We start from the raw sequence: 24448 nt of genomic DNA, 5'->3' as shown, positions 1-24448 counted from the left end.
TTTTTTTTTTTTTTTGAGACAGGTTTCTCTGTAGTTTTGGTGCCTATCCTGGAACTAGCTCTTGTAGACCAGGCTGACCTCAAACTCACAGATCCACCTACCTCTGCCTCCTGAGTGCTCAGATTAAAGGTGTGCACCACCACTGCCCAACTATTCATGGTTTTCAAAGATGTTTATTCAGTCTCCATTTCTGGTGAACATCAGGTCTCGGTTTTCATCTTTCCCCTCTCCCTCTTCTCTCTACCCATGGTCTCTAAGCATATGCACGGGTGCGTGCGCGCGCGTGCACACACACACACACACACACACACACACCCTTCTCCTTAGAAATCTTAGAACCAGGGAGTTGTAACTAGCAATGACTCGGGAGTGAAGAATTTGTACTAGTCTTGAAATGGACCTAAGTTCAATTCCCAGAACCCATATTGGGCAGTTCACAATGGCTCACAGGATATGGTGCCCTCTCCTGCATTCTGGGGCATCTGCACCCACATGCAAGTACCCACACACATGCACACATACATGCACAAAATTAAAAATAAATCTTTAAAGATGCATTTATTTATATATATACTGTGTGTATGAGTGTTTGCACAGGATTGCTTGTGCCAGTACATACACAGAGGTCAGAAGAGGGCATCTCTGGTCTTTATGGCTGTACAGCAAGCACCCTTTTTTAAAAAGATTTTTTTATAATTTATTTCTTGTTTTGTGTGCATTGGTATTTTGCCTGCAGGTATTGTCCATTCAAGGGGGTCAGATCCCCTAGAATGGAGTTACAGACAGTTGTGAGCTGCCATGTGGTTGCTGGTAATTGAGCCCAGGACCTCTAAGCCATCTCTCTAGCCTCCAGAAAGCACTCTAAACAGTGGAACCTTTTATTCAGCCTCAAAAAGGATTCTTGATCCTTTACCTGAAGACTGATATGGGAGACAGCAGAATGGATTGGGGATTCCAAGTGTAATCAAGGGAAAGAAAGTGGCTGGGTCATATCTCTTTGTGTATCTAGTTTATAGAAAAGCTTTTCTCTTCCTTCTTTTTGGTTTTTCAAGACAGGGTTTCTCTGTGTAGCCATGGCTGCCCTGGAACTCACTCTGTAGACCAGGCTGGCCTCAAACTCAGAGATCCTCCTGCCTCTACCTCCCAAGTGCGGAGATTGAAAGTGTGTGCCACCACCACCCCTGCTTATAGAAAACCTTTCATTTTGCCTTCCTTTTTGGATATTTGTGTGAGTGTGGATACACATGTGTTCAATCCTCACCTTCTACATTTTGTTTTGTCTAAGACAGGTCTCTTCCAATTCTCCACCATATATGTCAGGCTAGCTGGATCCAGAGGTCCTTTGTCTCCACCTTTCACCTTGCTGTAGGAACATTGAGGTTATAGGCACACACTACTGTGTCTGGCTTTGTATGGGTTCTGGGGATCCGAGCTAAGGTCCTCATGGTTGTGTGCAAGCACTTTACCCCACTGAACCATTCCCCTAGCCGTCATGCCTCCTCCCCCTCTCTCTCTCTCTCTCTCTCTCTCTCTCTCTCTCTCTCTCTCTCTCTCTCTCTGAGATAGGATCTCATTCTCAACTCAGGCTGGTCCAGAGTTTGCTACAGTCTTCCTGCCTCAGGGTCCTGAGTGCTAACATTACAGATATGAGCCACCCCACTGGATTATCTTAATGTTTCATGTCTACTGTGTTTATATATCTTTTTTCTCTTTCTCAGCCCTAAGGGTAGGGCTTTGAAATCAAGATGGACTTCTACTTCTACATCCTCTACTCTAGCAGGTTACATGAATGGCCATTGAGAACAGATTTAAAAAAAGATTTATTGTATTTTTAATAGTATGTGTATCTCTGTGTGTGAGTGTATAGGTTTGATGTGGGAGTCCCCTCCCTGTGCTGTGATTACCATTAATGAATAAAGAAACTGCTTTGGACCTATAGCAAGGCAGAACTTAGGTAGGCAGGGAAAGCTAGGCTGAATGCTGGGAGAAAAAAAGGTGGAATCAGAGAGATGCCATGGAGCCACTGCCAGAGTCAGACATGCTGAAACTTTACTAGTAAGCCACTGTCATGAGGCAATACACAGATTAATGAAGATGGGTTAAATTAATATGTAAGAGTTAGCTAATAAGAACCTAGAGCTAGTGGGAAAGCAGTGATTTAATAATACAGTTCCTGTGTGATTATTTCGGGACTAAGTGGCCAGGAACCAACAAACGGCCTCCTGCTGCATAGGTTTGTGCACATGAGTGTAATGCCTGTTAAGGCCAGAAGAGGACGTCAGATCCCCTGAAGCTGGAGTTACAGGTGCTTATGAGCTTCTTCACGGCTGGTAATCAAGCTTGGGTCCTCTGCAAGATCAGCAACCACTGAGCCTTCTCTCCAGCTTGGAGGATCTGTTCTGAAAAGCGTTTTCTGATACTGGTAGTGCTGTGGAAGATGAGTTAGACAGAGACGAGACTGTCTTCATGGAAGTCACCACGGTGCCGGATGCAGGGGGGTGAGGCCAGCGAAGCTGAGGGGTAGATTTGAGGATGGAGAGTTTGGGGGACTTGGCATTTCAGGGCCTTGTGTATGCTAAGCAAGCATGCTGCCACTGATTGATTTACATCTCAAGCCCTGAGACTTCTCCACTTGGGGCTTTGGTAGCTGCCCTAATGGTGTTTCTGTTCATCCTGTTAGGAAATACCAGAAAAGGAACAGGTTTCGAAGGGAAAGGGAACGACCCAGTGCCGTATCTGTTACAGAGCTCACTCTGCTTGCTGAGCATCAGCTTTCCGTCTTTAAGCAGTCCCTGGATATTTGTAAGCCTTTGGTGAATTTTCAGGGTGCTGAGAAAGCTGGTGGTAACCAGTTTGTCTACTTCCATGCAAAGCAGACTTTGGAAGATCATACTCCAGCATCCTAGAAGTGCTTGTGTGTATGTGCGTGTGTGTGTGCGCGTGTGTGCATGTGTGTGTGTGCGTGCGCGTGTGTGCATGTGTGTGTGCATGTGTGCGTGTGTGTTGACACTCCTTTTGACCACCGTGCCTTAGTCCACATTTCCTATTTGCACAGAACAGCAGGTCAAGCAGCTGAGAGACATTTGCGTGCATTTGGGGGGCTTTTCTAAGCTCTCTGAATATCTCATTCCCCAAATCTTTAGTCTTGATTCCTCCAGTTGTGGTTGCTGTTGCCTGAAGCCTTGGCACTAACTAGTTGTCTCTGATTATTTTTAGCAAATGCTTTGGGGATGTGACCGTCCATATGAAGGGAGCTCTTTTCCACTCAGCACTGTTTTGCTGGGAGCTGTAGCTCTGCTCTGCCCCAGCCGGTGGCTACTGGTGTTCCAAAGATGGCTATGAGGCTGGTGGTTTTCAAGGTTTCCTCAGAGCTGGGGGAAGGGGGTGAGGCCAGTTATAGTGCTATAGAGCTCACTGCTTGCTGACCGTGGGGCTTCTCTCTTGTATAAACATTCCTTGGATTTTTGTAAGCCTTTGGTGAATTTTCAGAGTTCTAAGAAAGCTAATGTTGAGGATTTTGTTGGTGTGCCTGTACTCCCATGAAGAGCAGACTTTGGAAGGTCCTAGGACTGCTCTCTACTTCCTGCCTCTCCTTCTGCTTATGAAGAAGAAGGGGTTCAAGCATTAGGTTTTAACACATTTGTTTAGGCCACTGGTAACTCTGAAACGCAACAGATCTGTTTTTCTGTTTCTGTTTTGTGCTGTTATTTCTGTTGACTGGGAGTCAGCTGACTGTTTAATAGTCCTTCAGTATGTGTTTCTGCCCTCTTCTGCTCATGCACTTCCCCACCAAATGGGGCTGTTACGGATCCTCTGCTGTAGTGCCATTTCCTCTGTCCTGCCCTTCCTCAGCCCGTCGGCCTAGCTCTTCCCTAAACTTCTCAGGTCTGTTCGTACCTCCCGTGTGACCATCATGGCACGTGGAGGATCTCTTGTCTCCTTCCCCACCAGCTCTTCTTAGGCAGATGGTGAGTCACGTTCGTTTATGTGCTCTGTGTGTTTGAAATGTAGGAGTCAGATTTCATGGCAGAAACAGTCCATGTTTAAGATATTGTTACTCTGGATTGCATTTTAATTTTTCAGTACCGGATTGAAGGATGTTTCCTACCCTAGAGAAGTTATATAGGCCTCTGTCATGAAGTCCTCAGAAAGGTGCAAGAAGATAAGACAATAATAAGGCATTTCCATGTTGCTCATAAACATTGTAATTATAGTGGTTTCTGGTGAGCAATTCCATGTCTGTCTTCTCAAGAAGAAGACGGCAGAATTTCTTCTGTGAGTGACTAGGTTGGTGGCAGTAATTTCCACAACAGAAGTGGAGAACCGATGTATGTGGGATAGTGAACCTACACTGGGGCAGGAGAGATGGCGGTTACATGCACGTGCACCGTTCTGTTGCTGTAAAGAGACACTGTGACCGAGAGCATTTAGCTGGGGGCTGGCTTACAGTTGCAGAGGTTTGATCCATCTTCATCATGGCAGGGAGCAAGGCGGCATGCAAGCAGATGATGGAGCCGTAGCTGAGAGCCACATCATGATCTATGGCAGAGAGAGACTCTGGGCTTGGCGTGCACTTGAAGCCTCAGAGCCCATCCCCATTGACACACTTCTTCCAACAAGGCCACTCCTCCTTTCGAATAGTGCCACTCCCAAGTGACTGAAGCATTCAAATATGATCCTATGGGGGCCATTCTTATTCAAACCCTCACAGTACTTTGCAGAGGACCTGGGTTTGTTTTTTAGTGCTCGCATCAGGCAGCTCACAAACTGCCTGTAACCTCACATTCAGGGATTTGGTATCGACTTCTGGTTTCTGAAAACACTTGTGTGTATGAAGTACACATAAACTTACGCGGGCACATAAATGTGCATAGCAAATCCTAGCTGGGTGCGGTGGTTACTCCTTTACTCTTAGTACTCAGAAGGCTGAGGCAGGTGGATCTCTGAGTTCTAGGTCAGCCGCAGTTACATCGTAAGACCTTGTCTCAAAAAAACAAAACAAAACCACAAACAAGACAGGGTTTCTCTAAGTAGCTCTGACTGTCCTGGAACTTGCTCTGTAGACCAGGCTGGTCTCGAATTTACAGAGATCCACCTGCCTCTGCCTCCCCAGTGCTGGAATTGAAGGTGTGCACCACCACTGCCTAGCAACAACAAAAAATCCTACCCTCCCCCCCCCAAAAAAAAAACCTAACAGGAAAGACACTTGTATGTGCACTTTCTATTCTCCATATAGATCTGTTACCTCAAGACCAGACCTAGTTCTCCAGCCTTAGACTTAAGCAGGTGCAAACTGTGGAGAAGCAAAACCCATGGGGAATACATGCTTTTCACCTGTGAAAGTGAAGTGTGCGCGCGTGGATTAGGTTTTTCTCTCATCATTCTAAGTATATTTGAGATGGTTCTTCCAGAGAAAATATGAACTGTTTGCTTATGGAAGACAACTTTAGAAAATCTTAAATCTGCTTCGTTTCTCTAACAGTGCACACATAGCTTTTGCTCATGTCGTCCCTAGTGTGTCTGTCTGGGAAGCACCGCAATACAAAGTCAGACCTAGCTGGCTTCTGGCTTTACCAGCAGTTTGCCAAGTAGACTCATGAAGAAAATCATCCTTCTGAGCCTCAGTTTCTTCCTATCTAAAATTATTCTTAGAAATGTTTCTTTAATTTGGTGCTCCCTTCCAATTCCACAGTGCATGAACTTGTTATTTTTTGCATCAAGCATAAGTGATCAAAATAAGGGTAATATTCTGTTTTATGTATTAGAGTGTGAGTTGATACAAGCAGATGTAATAGACAAATAGATAAAGAGCGGATTAGGGGCTCGAGAGATGACTCGGTGCATAAGTGAGTGTTCCTGTTGCTCTTCCAGGTGACCCAGGTTCAATTCTCAGTACTCACACGGTGGCTCACAACCGTCTGTATCTCCAGTTCTCGGATACCCAGTGCCCTCTTCTGGCCCTCACAGACATGGGGCATGCATGTGGTGCCTAGACATACGTGCAGGCAAACATTATGTACAATTAAAAAATGGGTTCCAAGGCCTGGGACAATGACACAGTGCATAAAGCACTTTCCACACAGCACGAGGTTTAGAGTTCAGACTCCTGGAACCTGTGTAGAAACCAGGAAATAACGGCAACTGTCTGTTTTTCCAGCACTTGGGAGCCAGAAACAAGATCCCAGGAGTGAGCTGGTTGGCTAGACAAGCCAAAGTCTATGAAAGATCCCACTTCAGTTAACAAAGTGGAGAGTGATTAAGACTTTGAGTCCTAATCACATTCAAGCACACACACGCATGCACATTCCACAGACATGCACGTGCGAAAGAAACAAACCAGTGGTGGCTCAAAGGAAAAGAAAGAGAAGGTGAACTTTGTGTTTCTAGCCTTTCTAAGGGTGGTGAAATTATAACATTAAGCTTGGAAGAAAGGACCAGTAGTCTAACCTTAGGAAGGTGTTAGCTGCCTAGAGTGTTGGTGAAGACGTTTAATGTGACCACTCTGTGCTGTAATGAATAGCCAATATGCGTATACTACAGTATGCTGTAGTCTCTGGAGTAAGTCAAAGGGTGAAGTGTTGGCAGCATCTCCAGGAAATCTCAACAGGCTCTAGTTAACAGCCATCACCAGCACCACTAACTTCTCGACAGTTGAAACTAATGCATTCAGAACAAATTTGTTCCAGTTTTGGGGGCTTGAGAGATGGCTCAGTGGTTAAGCGCACATAGGATCTAAGTTCAGTCCCCGCACTCACATCAGGTGGTTCACAGTCGCCTGTCATCCCAGCTCTAGGGGATCTCCAGGTGCTCTTCTCGTCTCTGCCGACACTGTACTTACATGCACACACATACTCATATTTAAAAATAAAAAAATAAAAAGTCCTGCTTTTAAGGAGCTCAAAGTTGATTGGAAAAGCAGACAAATTAACCATCTAATGTAACGGAGAGGCGTGGTAGATGTTAGTACCATGGCGCTGAGGTTGGCTTTGAAGTTGAAAGGATGAGTGGGGGTTAGGTATAGATGTGGTGGTACCTTGCACAAGCAGCTCAGAGATGCTTCAGTTGACATGGGCAGCACTGGGTGGGAGAAGGGGAGACCAGAGTTAGAGGCCAAGGCAGATGAAGGCTGGGGCTGGATCCCAAAGAGGTCTTACGTTTTGGTTGGGGATGACTTTCTGAGAGGAACTGCCCACCAGAGGTTTTAACAGGGGATGGTGGGTGCATTTTCACTGTGGGGTAGTGAATGAACTGACTGAAGAAAGTTGAGGCTCAGCCACAGGCTGTGGATAAGCTGTTTATATTTTTATCTTGTGTGCGCACATGCCACAGTGCAAATGTATACAAGTCAGAGGACAACCTGAGGGAATTGCGTCTTTCCCTCCTTGGGATTGAGTTCAGGCTGACAGGCTTGGTGCCAAGTGTCTTTGCCCACTGAGCTGTCTTGCTGCTCCTTCCATGAATTCTATAGTTATTTTGTTGATTAGAAAAAAAGGCCAGACAGTGGTTGGGCATGCATTTCATTCCAGCACTCAGGAAGCAGAGGCAGGTGGATCTGAATTTGAGGCCAGGCTGGGCTACAGAGTGAGTTCCAGGACAGCCAGGGCTACACAGAAAGGTCCTACCAAGAAGAAGAATGTAGTAATAGGAGCAGTGGCGCTGCATCCCCGGCACCCAGCTGCCCGCACGGCTAGCTTTACCCGAAATAATTACACGGACACTGTATTCATTTAATCACTGCTTGACCATTTCTATCTAGCCTCTTCTAGGCTAACTCTAGCACCTGGACTAGCCCATCTCTAATAATTTGCTGTAGCCCATAAGGTGGCTTACCAGGGAGATTCTAGCCTACGTCCATCCTGGGTCAGAGATTCATTGCGTGTGCCTCAGAGAGCAGAGCTCTCGCCTCTGCCCGCAAGAGTGGAGCATCGTGTCTCTCTGAGGCGTCTGCCCCCGAGAGGAGAGCTGTCAAGTCTGACCTCACTTCCTCTTCCGCCCAGCATTCTGCTCCGTTCACTCCTCCCATCTACGTTCTAACCTATCAGGGCAAGCAGCTTCTTTATTTAATTAACCAATGGCCTTCCTCCATCAGAAGAAGATAGTGAACTAACAACAGAATAGGGCTAGAGAGATGGTGCAGCAGTTAAGAGAACTGGTTGCTATTCCAGAGAACCTGGTTTAATTCTTAGCACCCACATGGTGGCTCACAACCATTTGTAAGCCTGGTCCCAAGGGGACCAACATTTTCTTCTGGCCCCCATGGGCATCAGGGCATAAGTGGTACACAGACACACCCATACACACAAAATACATTGCTTTCAGATGATTTTGTTTCTGTTTACTTGTAGTTCTTTGTTTTATTTTGGTTATTTTGTTGAATATTTCTTTGTTTCAGATGACTCTATAGGTGTTTCTAGAAGATTTAGGAAACACTTTGCTTCATATTTACCCATGGGTTCCTGGTTTTATCCTCACCTACTGTTCACGTATCCACAGCATACTGGATGATGATGGGTTTTCACCAAGATTGCAGTCTGCTGGAGTAAACTAACTACTCACAGTGGTCTGTCTGAGTGAACACAAGATGTTTTTACCCAGTCGTTTGAGGTTGCAGAAAGGGGAAGTGGTTGATTTTGGGCTGGAGGATGGAAAGAGTACCCAGAGACAGCGGCCCTCCCTGAGGAGATGTGAAGGAAAAGGGGAACAGCACAGGAGGCGAGCATAGGCAGTTGTCAACAAGCTGAGGGCGGGCAAGGTGGGGGACAAGGACCAGCATGTGTGGGCGCCTTGGAAGCTACTCTTTAGAAGGGAGCGCCTTGCAGGTGTGCTGTTTCCTCCTCTCCCTGCACCTTCCTTCCATAATTCCACCCTGATTGCTGTGAAAGGGTTTGTCATTGCTCTTGTTCTGTGGTGAGGAAACTGTGACTCAGTGCTTTATCTCATGCCGTGACTCGGACCGAGTTCAGACCAAGCTCAGCTCCCGTCTCCTGTGACCACCTGGCTGGGAGACGGACTCGGCACCCCCTTCTCGTCTCCTTTCCCTTGTCTGGATTAATTCTACAAAGTTGCTAGGGAGGCATAAGCTTGACTGAGTGGCCGAATGGAAATAAACTGTTGGATCAGCTCTCCCTTGTGCGTGTGTGTTTGCGCACGAAAATGTGTTGATTACCATGGGTTATAGCTGACTGTTAGACTTGAGTTGAAGAATCCAGAAGAGGACTGGGTCAGCAAAACTGCCTGCATGTGTGCACGTGTGTGTGTGTGCGCGCGCGCATGCCATAGTGCACTTGTGGAGAACAGAGGACGACTTTCTGGAGTAGATTCTTTCACCTTTATACTGGTTCTGGAGACAGAGCTCAAGTCCCAGGCTTGCATCACTGGGGGCAAGCACCTTTAACCACTCTGCAGAACCATTTTGCTTGCCTCATCTTATCGTCTTTTGACAAATGTCCTATGTATCTAAAAAATGGATCATTATATTGAGCCAACAGTGACCCTTGCTGAGTTTCAGCAGGTCAGCTCACTAGTCTCGTTAGATGTCCTCCTCCACTCACCTGCCCTCCAGAGTTCTTCTGTTTGTTTGTTTTGGTTTTTCCAACACAGGGTTTCTCTGTGTAGACCTGGCTATCCTGGAACTCATTTTGTAGACCAGGCTGGCCTCAAACTCAGATCCACCTGTCTCTGCCTCCCAAGTGCTGGGATTAAAGGCATGCGCCATCACCACCTGATGCCTCCAGTGTTCTATTAAGAACAACTCCTAGACATTATTTTATTTAACTTGAACTTTCAAAAGTGCTTGGGCTTTTAGCTTGTATTTCCCCCTGCCGTGGAGTGTATCCTGGATGTTAGGGGCAGTTCTTAATGCCTGGTCAGCTCGCATTCCTCCTGACCATAACATGCTTATTGAAGTGTGCTGCCTCCAGTCAAGTCCATCCCTGGAGTTCTTTGTCTAGGGTTGAGGCCTCCTGAGCTTTCCTTCTTCCACGTCAGCATATCTGTAGGTGTCATCCTTGTTCACACCATGGTTGGGCATCCACGTTGGTGCAGCTTCATGGTGTAGCTTCTCTCGCATTCCTAGGAGAGGAAACCTCACAGCAGCTTCCTGCCCTCTGGTCTTACAATGATCCTGCCGCTCTTCTACACTTATTCCGTGCGCCTTAGCTTTAGGAGTTGTGTTGAAGACGGGAGATGTATTTATTTTCATGTCATGCATATGGGTGTTTTGCCTGCAAGTATGTCATGTGTATCACATGAGTGCCTCGTGCTCACTGAAGCCAGAAGAGGGAACTGTAGTTTTAGACAGTTAGGAGCTGCCGTGTTCTGGGACTTGAACCCAGGTCCTGTGGTATAACTTGATTTCTAATTGATCTTAATAATAAAAACCCAGAGTCAGATATTAGGGGGTGAAAGCTGAAAGATCACAGCAGAGCAACCAGCTACTAGCTCTTACCTCTACGAGATCCTCGGACCAAATAGGTATCCTGTCTCTATAAGTCCCCAGACTGAATGCCATCTCTATGAAACCTCAGACCGAGTCCTGAGCTCCTGTCTCCTCCCGCCTTACATTCCTCTCTCCACCCAGCCACATCACTTCCTGTCCCCACCTCCCAAGTGTTGGGATTAAAGGTGTGAGCCACCACTGCTTGCCTCTGTTTCTCTTTTAGACTGATTCAGTCTAGCACAGCCCAGGGTGGCCTTGAACTCAGAGAGGTCCGACTCTGGAAGTGGTGGGATTAAAGGTGTGCCACCACTGCCTGGCCTCTGTGGCTAGCTCTGCACTCTGATCTTCAGGCAAACTTCATTTGTTATAGCACAAACAAAATATCACTACACTCTAGAAGAGAAGTCAATGTTCTTAACTGCTGAGTCATTCCTGCTCCCTACTCCCAATCAACAAAAAACCTACAGAATCTGTAGCAGGGCCAGCAAGATGAGTCAGTGGAGACACTTGACAGCAAGCCTGTCACCCTGAGTTTAAGCCCAAGGAAGGAAAGAAGCAACTCCCTCAAGCTGTCCTCTGACTTCTGCACATGCACAGTGTGGCATTTTAATTTCACTGATTTATTATGTGTATGTGTATATAGGAGAGGTGGGTGGACTTGTGCCATGGCGTGTGTGTGGAGCTTAGAGCATAGCTTGCAGGAGTCTGTTCTCTCCTATTTTAATGTGAGTGCAGAGAATTGAATGTAGATCGTCAGATGTGGCAGCAAGCACCTTTACTCATGAACTCATCTTGCTGGCCAGTCATTACTGGTTTTATTTTATTTATTTAATTCATTTTTCTTGTTTGTTTGTTTATTTATTTATTTGAGATAGGGTCTCAAATATGGCCTTGACTGGCCTGGAGCTTGCCACAAGGCACGAACCCAAAGAGACACAATTGCCTTGGCCTCCTGAGTGCTGTGATTAAATGTGTCCCCTACCATATCTGGCAGTGCTGTTTTTAATAGTTATCTATTCTATGAGTTTGGTGTCTTGCCTGTTTCTGTGCCTGTGTACCACATCCATGCAGTGTCCATGGAGGGCAGAAGAGGAGGATTCCCTGAGCCTGGAGTTACACAGAGTTGTGAGCCGCCATGTGGGTGCTGGAATCAGACCTGGTTCCTCTGGGAGAGCAGCCAGTGCTGGTCACCTCCAAGCCGTCTATCTCTCCAGCTCAGTGCTGAAGTACTTTGGAAAGTTTGCGGAGATTTTGGGGAGTGTGGGTAGAATGGTTGCCTAGCATGGAAAGCCTTTTCCTTGTTCTCCAGGACTGTACATAAGCAATGAAAGAGGAAGAACAGGCTGCAGTGCACCAGTTCTGGTCAGAGTGTTAAGTTATGTTTTACGGCATGTCAGTTCTTTGTCTTCCTCTTGAAGCTAAAAATGAAACTCAGCATTCTAAGGTCTGTGCTGGTTGTATTTAGCCTTATCTCTGCAAAGGGCCCAGCTGAGAAAACACTGCTCCTACTTTTTTGAAAAGACATGATGCAGCATTTAAGGTGCTGGGAAGAGGCCTCTCTCTCTTTTCACACGGATGTCCATATACACTTGCATGTATACACTGGTAGAAGTGTAAGGAAATGGTCAGGCCAGCCTTTACTGTGCTTTTTTCTTTTCTCTTTTTTTGACTGACTTAGCCTTTCACAAGTTCATATATATAATATATATAAAATATATGAATATAACATATTCACATATAATATATGTAGTATATATATGAAATATTTGCATATAATATATTCACATATATAAAATATTTCACTATACCCTCCCATGGTCCTCTCTTAGTTCCTTCTCCTACTGGACCCTTTCTTCCCAACAAGTCCTCCTACTTCAATGTCTTTTAAGAAGATTTCTTTTTATTATTTTAATTATGTACATGGGGGCAATATGTGAGTGTGTAGGCAAGAGTCCACAGAGGTCAACGCTATTAAGATTCCCCTGGAGCTGGGCTTACAGCCAGGTGTGAACTGTCCTCAGAAAGAACAGTATGTGCCCTTTGTTAGCTTGTTTGTTTGTTGAGACAGGGTTTCTCTGTGTTTCCCTGACTGCCCTGGAACTTGCTCTGTAGACCAGGCTGGCTTCAAACTTACAGAGATCCTCCTGCCTCTGCCTCCTGAGTGCTGGAATTAAAGGTGTGCGCCACCATTGCAGACCAGTATGTGCTCTTAACCATTGAGCTGTCTCTCCAGCCGTGCTATGTCATTTTTTTTCTTTGGGGGGGGGTGGTGTGTGTGTGTGTGTGTGTGTGTGTGTGTGTGTGTGTGTGTGTGTAGGCCTGGACTCAATAGTGTCTTCCTCAATCTCTCTCCACTTTATTGAGGCAAGGTCTCTCACTGATTTTGGTGAGTCTTAACTGGCCAGCTTGCCTTGGGGAATCCCTGTCACTGTTTCCCAAGTGTTAAGATCACAGGCAGCTACCATGCCCGTCCAACTTTTTTATGTGTGCTCTAGGCTCCGGCTCTCACACTTGCCTGGCTAGGGTTTTATCCACTGAACCATATCCCTGGCCCCATGCTTTCTTAAAGGGCTACTTGCCAAGGCTTTGAGAGGAATAACATCACGATGTGGGTAGGGACCTCATGCTTGACACTGTCTCCTAGCCAGAGAATGTTGCTGCCAGATGGGTCCTTTTGGAAGCTCACTGAAGATGACTGCATGTGATGAGCACTGTCTTTCCACTACGCCTGCTGTGGTGGAGGTGGCGTGTAGACAAAGTCTTTGGGCTTTAGGGATTGAACATCTTTTGGAGTAAATACAATATGTAAGATAAAATGCAAAAGGACATTTGAAGATTTGGTGAGACCTAGGGAAGTGCTGAGGAGAACATACTGCCTGAGTCTCAGCTTGATCATCTGTGAAGCAGGACACTGAGGCCCCTTGTAGCAGAGCTGCAGTCTGGACCTGTGGTCTTCCAGCTTGAGAAACATCCAAAGAGGAAGTCGAACTTCAGAAGTTAGTAAAAATAAGGAAAATGTTTTGCAGACGCGAAAGACCCTTTCTTGGATTTTTTTTGGTATTTTTGTCTGGCTAACGTGCCCAACTGATCCTTTGGTCCTTAGCTGGAGCACCCATTTGGTGACCTTGATGGCCTGTTAAGTGTGCAAAAGTCACATGTAGGGCCACAAAGATCTGTGTTCTGAGATATATTCTGATACTATCAGTATGCTCAGGATAGGTAGTTGAGATGTTTAGTGGGAAATTGCTAATGGTATAAGACACTGTAGGCATCAGCCATGTTAACCTTTTCTGTTTTTGAGCTAGAGTCTCTAGGTCAGGCTAGCTTCCAAATCCAGACGTAGCTAAGGATGACCTTGAAGCTAAGAATGGCTTTGAATTCCTCATCTTCCCGCCTTAGCTTTTAAGTACTGGGACAGTAGCCATGGCCATCTTGTTTATTTTATTTTTTTCTCTTTGACTTTTTTGAGACAGGGTTTAGCCGCAGCTGTCCTGGAACTCTCTCTGTAGACCAGGCTGGCCTTGAACTCAAGAGAAAGATTCACCTGCCTCTGCCTCTGAGTGCTGGCATTAAAGGCATGCGACACCATGGCCAGCTCACCTTGTTAAGTTTTGGTAAGCATCTACTTTTTATTTTTGATTTTAGAAAGGTAGCTTGTTGTTTGTTTTTGTTTTACAACTGAGTGGATTTTTTCCCCCCTCATGGGGATAGAAGCCAAGGCATTATGCATGCTGGGCAAACACTACCAGAGTGCACACCCCTGCCTTCAGTTGACTTTCCTTGCTGCTAAGGTAACTTTGAGTCATCTGTCATCCATTGAGTCCCGACAGTTGTCAAAAGTTAGCAAGTTAAATATAATTTAAAATATGAGACGTGTAAGTTTTTATCAGAAAGCCTTGCTCGATCAGACTAATTTTGTGTAGTTTTGCTTCTCTGCTTTCTGTAGCATGCTCAGAAAGCCCTGAAACAAATGGAGCCCGTTAGGAAGACACTCCCGTGACAACCCAAAGATAAAGCAACCGTTGTTAAAGCCCCGAAAATTAGCTCTGCCCTGTTTCACTGAGTTGAGTGTGCTTTGTCCAGATTTCAGTCATTTGGAAAATTTCATTAAAGAATTTGTGAACTAGACTTGAGAACTTTTCCTAGGATCATTTCTCTGTCGGTATCAGTAACACTTGTCGTTCACTTCATTCCCTGCCACTGGACCCACACCACTGAGTACCATTTGGTCAATTCACTTTCTTGTTTTCCAAAATATCACAGTTCCCCTCAAATTTTCCTTCACTAAAAAGAAAAAACAGGAGCTTGAGAGACGGCTCAGTGGTTATGCTCCTGCGTCACATGGATTCTGCTCTTCACCCATGTTGGGCGAATCTCACAACTTCCTGCAGCTCTAGTTCCAGGGCATCCAGCACCCTCATCTAAACTCCTCCAGCACCTGCACACACACACACACACACACACAAAAGTAAAAGAAGAATCAGGCTGGGCAATGGTGATGCACACCTGAAATCCCAGGGTTTCTTTAATGAAACCCTGTCTTGAAAAACCAAGAAAGAAAAATAAAAGAACGAAAACTTACATATAGTAAAACTGACCTTTTTCTACACAATTTTGTGACTTTTTGTTTGTTTGAAACAGGGTCTCTTGTATGTATGCAAGGCTGGCTTTGACCTCCTGATCTTCGTGCCTCCACCTCCTAAGTTCAGGGATTGCAGGCATGTACCACCATGCTGGGTTTATGTGGTGCTGGGGATGATCTCAGTGCTTCATGCATACCAGGCAAGCACTCTCCCAGTTTCAGTCTGTCCGGTCTACATGTGGGCACACGCGTGTTGGGAGGCCAGATGACTACCTCCAGTGTCGTTCCTCTGGTGCCCTCCACCTTTTATTTGTCAAGCAGGTTACACAGGCTGACCAGCACTGTCTCCACCTCCCTTTGCTGAGATCACACACAAATGTTGTGTACATGTGTGCACATGTGTATATAAACAGTGTATGTGCAGGTAAAGGAAAACCACTGGAAGACAGCTGTCTGCTTCTACTGTGTGTTGGAGGAATTGAATTCTGGTTGTCTGGCTTGCATGGCGGATGCTTACCTGTTTTCCTGTGTGTGCCTTAGCATGGATTCTGAGGGTGGAAATGTGCTAGTGTTTTCAAGGCAAGCATTTTGCTCCTTGAAATATCTCTCTAGCCCTCTGTCTTTAAACAGTTCCCTTTGAATGCCCTGTCATGGCACATGAATCCTGGGTCACGGTCTCTTGCTATTTCCAAATAAACTCATTGCTCTGGACAGTCTCTGTTTCTGTTAGTCATTTTAGGTTGGCATCATTCCAGTGGCTTTGTAGTTCTGAAACTTCAAAGTGGGAGTCCTTCAGCTTTATTCGTTGTCAAGGTTGTTTTGCCTAGAATGAAATCTTATGATCCTAAGTCTGATCAAGTGCCTCTTGCTTACAATCAGTCACATTTAATGATGCTGCACAATCATCATCCTGACTGGCACTGTGAGGTTTGGAGTCCAGCCCCGCCTGCTTTTGTCTCTTCATCTGCCCCCTTGTTCCCTGCCTTGGAACTACATTGGCCTTTTCTCCTTGACAGTGTTCAAATGCCTTCTCAACATGGGCTCTTGAGCTCAGCATGCCCTTCACTTCATGCTGCCTCACTCCTACTCATTCTTCAAATCGTAGCCTAAGTAAGTGCCACTTTGACAGAAAGACTGGTGGCTGGAGAGTTGGCTCAGTGGTTAAGAGCACTGCCTGTTCTTCCAGAGGTCCTGAGTTCAATTCCCATCCACCACATGGTGGCTCACAACCATCTGTAATGAGATTAAATGCCTTCTTTTGGCCTGCACGCATGCATTGCGGATAGAATACTGTATATATAATAAGACACTGTATACCTAATAAGTAAGTTTTTTTTTTAAAAGGAAAGACTGATTTGAGGGAAGGCTTTAGTAATATGCTTGCCTAGCAAGCACAAGGATGTAAATTTGACCCCCAGAACCCATGTAAAAAAACGCCGAGTGTGGTGGTGCTTGCTTGTAATCCCAGTGCTGGGAAGGTAGAGACAGGTCGAGCCTCGGGGCTCACCGGTTTGTCAGTGTGACAAGTGGTGAGTTCCAGGCCAAGAGAAATCTCTGTCTCAGGAGGTGCTCGTGCTTCTGAGGATGACACCAAGGTTGACCTCTGACCTCTATATACAGACACACACATACATCACACACACACGCACCCACACACACACACACACACACACACAAGGACAAACATTGAGTTGAGACATCTGGCACCACCTGGTTATTTGGCCCTTTGGTTCTTTTTTGTTGTTGTTGTTGTTTGTTTAATGTGCATTGGTGTTTGACATGCATGTCTGTGTGAGGGAGTCAAATCTACTTGAGTTACAGAGAGTTGTGAGCTGCCATGCAGGTGCTGGGAATTGAACTCAGGTCCTCTGGAAGAGCAGCCAGTGTTCTTAACCACTGAGCCCTCTCTCCAGCCCCCTTCTTATATTCTTTTTTTTTTAATGTTTCCTGTATGCTTAAAATTGTCATGCTGTGTGTCATCCTTGGGCCTGTTGTCATTTGGGTGAAGCAGACCCTCAGTTCTATAGAATGCCCCCCTCTTCTAGTTTGGGAAGGTCCCATCATCCTTATAATATAGTTCTAATTTCATCAACTAGAACATTGCTCTTCCAGGGTTGACTCTTACTCTGTTTTCTGTTTCTTGGTCTTCTTGCCATTGTTTTTTTTTTTTTCCTTCCCATATACTCCCTTTTAAATTAAATCCTGGGATAACATCTTAAGAGTGCCTTCCATATAATGGTTACTATTTTGTATTAAGACTTTTTAATGCTGTATTGCTACCAGTTGTCTTAATTAATGCTTTTTATTTGTAGTCTTTTTTTTTTTTAATTTATTACGTATACAATATTCTGTCTTGTGTGTCTGCCTGCAGGCCAGAAGAGGGCATCAGATCTCATTTCAGATGGTTGTGAGCCACCATGTGGTTGCTGGGAATTGAACTCAGGACCTTTGGAAGAGGAGGCAATGCTCTTAACCGCTGAGCCATCTCTCCAGCCCCATGTAGTCTTTTTTTTTAATTAAGTCAATCTTTCTTTTAATCTCAGCGTATTTCTCAGGGTTCTTGATTGAAGTCTGTGCAATGCCTGACAGAATACCAGGCACTCCATTGCATCAAATGGATTAATAAATGAATAAATGAAAACCAGATTTTGGTTGGTATAGCTCGCTGAGACCATTAAACCATTTTTTAATTATGTATTCATTTTTAGAAAACAGCTGTGTTGAGGTGTGATTTGTATGTCATAATACTCACCCATTGTTAGAGTTCAATGATTTTATTAGATTTATAGTTGTGCAACTGTGACAACAGAACAGTCAGGAGATTTTCATCTACTGGACAAAGTCCATACTGCCTGTTGGCAGTTAAATTCCTGCTTCTGCGGACTGTTCTCTCTGTAAGCTTGTCCGTGTAGATACACTGTATACTGTGTGCGGGTGTTTGATTAGTGCGTGGCTTAGACCACTGAGACATTAAGCTCTTCCACCTGTACATCTGGCCTGGAGCAGGGGAGCTGTCAAGTTTAGGCTGTTTGTACATCTATGTCTTCTTTCCCTTTTTCTTTTTCCCTTTCCCCCTTCTCCTTCTTTAATTTTTTTTTTTCAGACAGTATCTATTAGTCCAGTCTGACCTAGATCTCAGTATATAGGCCAGGCTAGCACCAAACTCCTGGCATTTTACCTGCCTCAAAGTCTTAGGATTGTAAATCTGAGCCATACAAACTTCTCCATTCCCGATTTCTTTGTGCCTGCATTGCTCAGCCGGCACCATAGCCTCAGCCTTCTAGAGTTGCTCACTTTGTTCAGCTTGACAGTGCACTCGGGCACGTGTCTTGTTCCCCACTTCAGATTAACAAGCTCCCTCCACTTAAGAGCAAAAGCTACCAGTGCCAACTGTTCACTGTCCTGCTGCCCATGTTACCTACTGAGCTGGTGGATGGTGGAGTTACAGACTCGCTGTTCTGACCTGCTTTTATAGTGTTCAGTTGTAAATGTTCTTAGGTTGTTTTAGTCCTTTGATTTCCAGAGCACTGAAAGGCCCAGTTGTTAATCAAGCTATAATTGCCAAGGGGAGGGGGGATTGGCTGCGTTGTCACTGGGCCAGAGCTGGAAGTCCTGACTCTCAGAATATATTCTCCTCTTCCTTTTCTAAGATTTTTAAAATTTTTATTTTATGTGTGTGGGTATTTTGTCTATGTGTGTGTGTGTGTGTCTGTCTGTATGTATGTATCACATGTGGCTGGCACCCTTGGAAGCCAGGAGAGTCCATCAGATCCCCTGAAACTGGAGTCATAGATGACTATTAGCCACCATGTGGGTGCTAGGAATTGGACCCATGTTCTCTGCAAGAGCAGCAGGATGGCTCAGCCATCTCCCCAGCCTAGAATGTATTTCTTCTCTAGTATATCCAGTCACTTCTCCACATAGATTTCTTTTTCTGTTTTAGTTAGCATCCTGCTGGAAAACAGAGTCAGTAGGGTATGTTTAGAGAACACAGACACACACACACTCACACTCTCTGCGGGTAGGGAGGATGGAACAGCTAGAAGATTGATGTGTATTTCTGTGTGTAGCAATTTGAATACAAGTGGAATGTATTAAATATTTGCTAAATTTGCTGTTAAAAATGGTTTTGTTTTTCTGTTATGAGCCAGGTGCATAGCTTCATGTTTGTTAAATAAAAAAAAAAAAACTGTTTCTAATTATAAGCATTTTTTGTTTGTTTGAGGGCATGGGGCTCTCTTCTAGAGGGTCTTCATGGTAGGCAAGCACTCTGCCAATAGGCTGTATTCCCAGCATCCTTTTACTTTGAGACAGACTTACGAAGTTGCCCACGCTGTCCTCGAATGTAGACTGGCCTTAATACAGTCTGCTGGTCTCAGCCTCCTGAGTAGCTGGGTTATAGACCTTCACCATGTGCCTCACTGTTTGCTCACATCTGTGGATCTTACATTCTTAGGAGAGTCAAGCATCCAGGTCGCTTCTGCTGCTTTCTGGCTAGAACCATTGCTGACTGGTGCAATCATAATGTAATCTTTGTTTTTCTACCAGATGCTGACCATCTTTCTGAAGTAGAATCTCCATGGCCTGAACATTTCTTGACAAAAATAATTTTGGGTAAAATATATGTTTAAAAAGAAGATAACCACATCAAGATGGTGGGAAAGCTGAAGCAGAATCTACTTTTGGCATGTCTGGTGATTAGTTCTGTGACAGTGTTTTACTTGGGCCAGCATGCCATGGAGTGCCATCACCGAATAGAGGAACGCAGCCAGCCAGCTAGACTGGAGAACCCCAAGACGACTGTGCGACCTGACCTGGACAGCAAAGCCAACACAACATTCACCTATCACAAAGATATGCCTTTAATATTTATTGGAGGTGTGCCCCGGAGTGGAACAACGCTCATGAGGGCTATGCTGGATGCACATCCTGACATCCGCTGTGGAGAGGAAACCCGGGTCATCCCTCGGATCCTTGCCCTGAAGCAGATGTGGTCCCGGTCCAGTAAAGAGAAGATCCGCCTGGACGAGGCTGGTGTCACTGATGAAGTGCTGGATTCTGCCATGCAAGCCTTCCTTCTGGAGGTCATTGTTAAACATGGGGAGCCAGCGCCTTATTTATGTAACAAAGATCCTTTTGCCCTGAAATCCTTGACTTACCTTGCTAGGTTATTTCCCAATGCCAAATTTCTCCTGATGATCCGAGATGGCCGGGCATCAGTGCATTCGATGATTTCTCGAAAAGTAACCATAGCGGGATTTGACCTGAACAGCTACAGGGACTGCTTGACCAAGTGGAATCGGGCCATAGAAACCATGTACAACCAGTGTGTGGAGGTTGGGTATAAAAAGTGCATGATGGTCCACTATGAACAGCTTGTCTTACACCCTGAACGGTGGATGAGAACGCTCTTGAAGTTCCTCCAGATCCCTTGGAACCATTCAGTTTTGCACCATGAGGAAATGATCGGGAAAGCTGGGGGAGTGTCTCTGTCAAAGTGAGTACATGCAGTGTTTCTTCTTCTTTCTGACCCTGTATTCAAATGATGGAGATGTAGAAGTGTGCCATTCACTCAGCCCCCCCCCCCCCCCCACTGGACACAGAGACAAGCTTCTGTGAGTCCAAGGCCAACCAGGTCTATGAAGTGTTGCAGAGCAGTCAGGGCCACAGAGACCCTGTCTCAAGAAAGAAGAGAAAAGATATAGGCAAGTGTGTTTGTGCAGAGCTGGGGACAGGGCTGCTGGGCAAACCCTATACTGAAGTCACATCACCAAGCTGAATTTAGAAAATGTCACAGGGACGGATAAGGACATCATTATCTCCTGCAGGTAGGAGGTTGATCAACCACAGAAAGAGCAAGGCCAGATTAGACTCCAGAGCTTGCCCCTGGTGGGCTCTTGTAGTTTTCCAAAGGACTGAACCACATTCCTTGCTTTTGGGTATGTGAAAGATACATTGTGTTTTTACAAAAGGCTAGATAATCTCCAAAATCTGGGCACCTAGTTCATATAAGAAGATTGTTAGTTCAGTATGCATACAACAGTGATTTTAGCATTGGTGAGATGTCAGTATCTGCTTTCTTTCTCCTGAACTAGCTGTCCTGGCACTGATAATCTGTTGGTGACTTTTATTCCTACGGTGAGGTCACGCGAATAGAAGTTGCTGCTACATTCAGTAGAGTAGGGGCTGGAGAGATGGCTCAGTGGTTAAGAGCATTGACTGTTCTTCCAGAGGTCCCCAGTTCAAGTCCCAGCACCCACATGGCAGCTCATGATTGTCTGAAACTCAAGTTCTGAGGAATCTGACACCCTTACACAATAGACATGCAGGCAAAACACCAATGTACATGAAATACAAATAAATAAATTTTTAAAAAATTGAGGAGAGTAAATTGGTTATACTTAAATTTCACTTTTATTCCTATATATTCCCTTATAAAATTAAGATAAAAAAGCAGATCACATACTTCCAGTATATAGTGGTACAGAATATACATTCCTGCTCCACGGTGTAGGGAAGGGGCACAGTGAGGAAGTAATGGACCAAAGCAAGACCAAAAACCAGTTAGGCTAACCCCAAACTCTTTGTGCTCTCTTTTTTCTTTGTGTGTGTGTGTGTGTGTGTGTGTACATGCGTGCATGCACACACACGTGTTGACTGGTGATCTTACTATTTTATTCTGGAAGCTCATTCATCTTTTAAAAAAAAAGATTTATTTTATTTGTGTGCTATGTGAGTGCAATACCAGTATAGACCAGAAGAGGCTATCAGGTTGTCTGGAGTTGGAGTACCAGGGTTGTGAACTGCTCGGCATGGGCACTGTTGGCCAAGCTTGGGTCCTTCCCAAGAGCAGCAGGCACTCTCACTTTGACAGCTCTCCAGCCCCTCTTCCATCTTATCTTCTCAGCAATTAAAAAGAATGCATGATACTTTTCAAATTTTGATTAGATGATGGGTATGGTGACATATGTCTTGACTCTCAGAGCTCAGGAGACAGAGTTTGAGACCAGCATGACCTATATAGTGAGTTCCAGGCAAGCCAGTTGACACCCTGCTTAGCTGAGATCCTTCCTCAAACAAAACAACCCCCCCCCAAAAAAAAAACCTATCAAGATTTTATTTGAGGGTTTTTTTTTTTTTTTGTTCATGTCATTGCTTGGGTAACTGTCTATGGAATAGCTTTTAAATGTGTTTCATAATCCCCGATTTATTCATGTTTTGTTTGATTATTTTTCTCATTACTCATTACGTTTTTCTGCTTATTTGTGCGCCAAACATTGTGAATATTACTATTTTGAGTCTTGGATATTTTTGTACTTTCTATAAATACTCTAAAAGTATTGAGCCTTGTTCTGGAGTTCATTTAAATTACTTGGCCAGATTGAGTGTTCAGAATTTTGTGTCTATGGTTTATTTGGTGAGTGAAAGAACTGCTTTATGCTTTCTATGAATAAGGCCTTCTTGAGTACTGTCTACTGGGTAGAATTTCCCACCTGCTGGGTAGGAGCAGGCTCTGTTATGTTGCCATAGAAGGGCTGGACAGAATTCCCTATGCATTGGTTTGCATGTTTTCCCCCCTTATCACAGCTCCAGAATCCCTCTGTCTCTGTTCTCAAAGCTCCAGCTACTTGCCTTTCGTTGGACTTTCTGTTCCATTTTTTTAAGTGTCTGCTGACCCAGCCTTCATGGTGGGACGTGAATCATATAGCCCAGAGTGGCCTTGAGCTCCCTATATAGTTGTATCAGTCAGGGCTCCCTAGAGTAACAAAACTTATAGAATGATTCTGTGTGTGTGTGTGTGTGTGTGTGTGTGTGTGTGTGTGTGTGTGTGTGTGTGCGTGTAAAGAGGATTTATTGGAACGGCTTACAGGCTGCAGTCCAGCTAACCCAACAATGGCTGGCCGTGAATATAAAGTCCAAGACTCTAGTGCTTGCTCAGTCCACAAGTCTGGATGTGTCAGCTGGTCTTTAGTGTATGCTGGAGTTCCAAAGAGGTTCCAGTGCCAGTGAAGGAATGAGTGTGCTAGCTAGCAAGGCCAGGGCAAGCAGACAAAGAGCAAAAGCTTTCTTCCATGTCCTTAGATAGGTTTCCAGCAGAAGGTATGACCCCGATTAAAGGCAGGTCTGTAATGGAGTTTTCTCTCCTGTCCACCAGTTCCCAAATAACCACTCTGAGGCTTAATACTAATTATTAAACTTAAATACTTAATACTAATTAAACTTAAAACTGTTTGGCCTGTTAGCTCAGCCTTATTATTAACCAACTCTTACAATTTAAATTAAATCACTTGTATTATTCTATATTTTATCAAGACTTGTTGCTTTGTTCCTCACATCTTCTTCCCTGGCGACTGCTGGCTGGCGTCTCTCTCACTTCTGTCTTCTTTCTTCCTGTCTCTCTGCTTGGATTTCCTGCCTGGCTCTATTCTGCCTGGCCATTGGCCAAATCAGTTCCTTTATTAACCAATGGTATTCACAGCATAAAGAAGGGCATCCCACATCATGAATCTTCCCACCTCAAGATCAAAGGTGTGTCTTCCTGCCTCAGAGGTCCGGACTAGAATTGAATTTACCCATTTCAAACCAAGCGAAAGGTCTCCCACAGGTGGCCCTCCTGTACTGTAGTTCACTCCAAATGTAGTCAGGTTGACAACCAGAAATAGCCGTCACAATAGTCAAGCGTGGTCTTGAATTTCTGACTCTCCTACTTATATTTCTGGACTGTTGGAACTTCAGGAATGTGCCACCAATCCCATCTCGTCTTCCTGTCATGTGTTAATATGTTCTGGTTTTTATAGTTGCAGCTTTCCTGTTCTGAGTGCACAATTTTCTGCTCTGTCTCTGTAACATGATTTTCAGTATGTATTCCTAATGTGTAGAGGCTGAAGGAAACCTAAGGCTTTTGTTCTCTCAGCCATCTTGGCTGCTTGCGTAATAACAGCTTCTGGACTCCATGCAAGGGTCATGGTTACTGCCGTTTCATTGGAAACCCAGTATCATTTATCACATTATTTGAGTGCAGACTTTTGTGTTATTGTTTTATCATAGGTTCACAACATTGTAAATTTGCATTAAATTGATTTAATAGGAATCAAGGAAAGAGGCATCTTCAAATGGTTTTAAATGTTTTGCTGGGGACTGGAGTTGTAGTTCAGTGGTTAGAGCACTTGCTGCTCTTGCAGAAAACCAAGTTCAGTTCCTGGACTCGAAGTGAATGATTCACAACTTCGCCAGTTTCGGGGGCTCTGATGTTCTCTTCCACCTCCACTGACAGCTGCCCACATGAGGTGCACACATACAATCAAATAAATAAATATCAGTAAATCTTCAAAGAAAGCCGGGCGGTGGTGGCGCACGCCTTTAATCCCAGCACTTGGGAGGCAGAGGCAGGCGGATCTCTGTGAGTTTGAGACCAGCCTGGTCTACAG

At 44.9% G+C, this 24448-nt stretch overlaps 1 protein-coding gene across 2 annotated transcripts in view; it reads left to right on the top strand.

Annotated features, from left to right (window-relative positions):
• The window catches only part of Tpst1 (tyrosylprotein sulfotransferase 1), a 58778-nt gene that overhangs the window by 2083 nt on the left and 32247 nt on the right, over nt 1–24448 (top strand). For both annotated transcript variants that reach the window (XM_013350386.2, XM_005344552.3), the window contains exon 2: nt 19569–20517. In XM_013350386.2, the coding sequence (XP_013205840.1) occupies nt 19673–20517 (845 nt within the window). In that variant the 5' untranslated portion in view covers nt 19569–19672. The remainder of the gene's footprint in view (nt 1–19568; nt 20518–24448) is intronic.

Source organism: Microtus ochrogaster, chromosome 2 (genome assembly GCF_000317375.1).
Source record: "Microtus ochrogaster isolate Prairie Vole_2 chromosome 2, MicOch1.0, whole genome shotgun sequence".
Classification (NCBI taxonomy): Eukaryota; Metazoa; Chordata; class Mammalia; order Rodentia; family Cricetidae; genus Microtus; species Microtus ochrogaster.
Note: the sequence above shows the minus strand (reverse complement) of the source record. Positions and strands in the feature narration are given on the sequence as shown.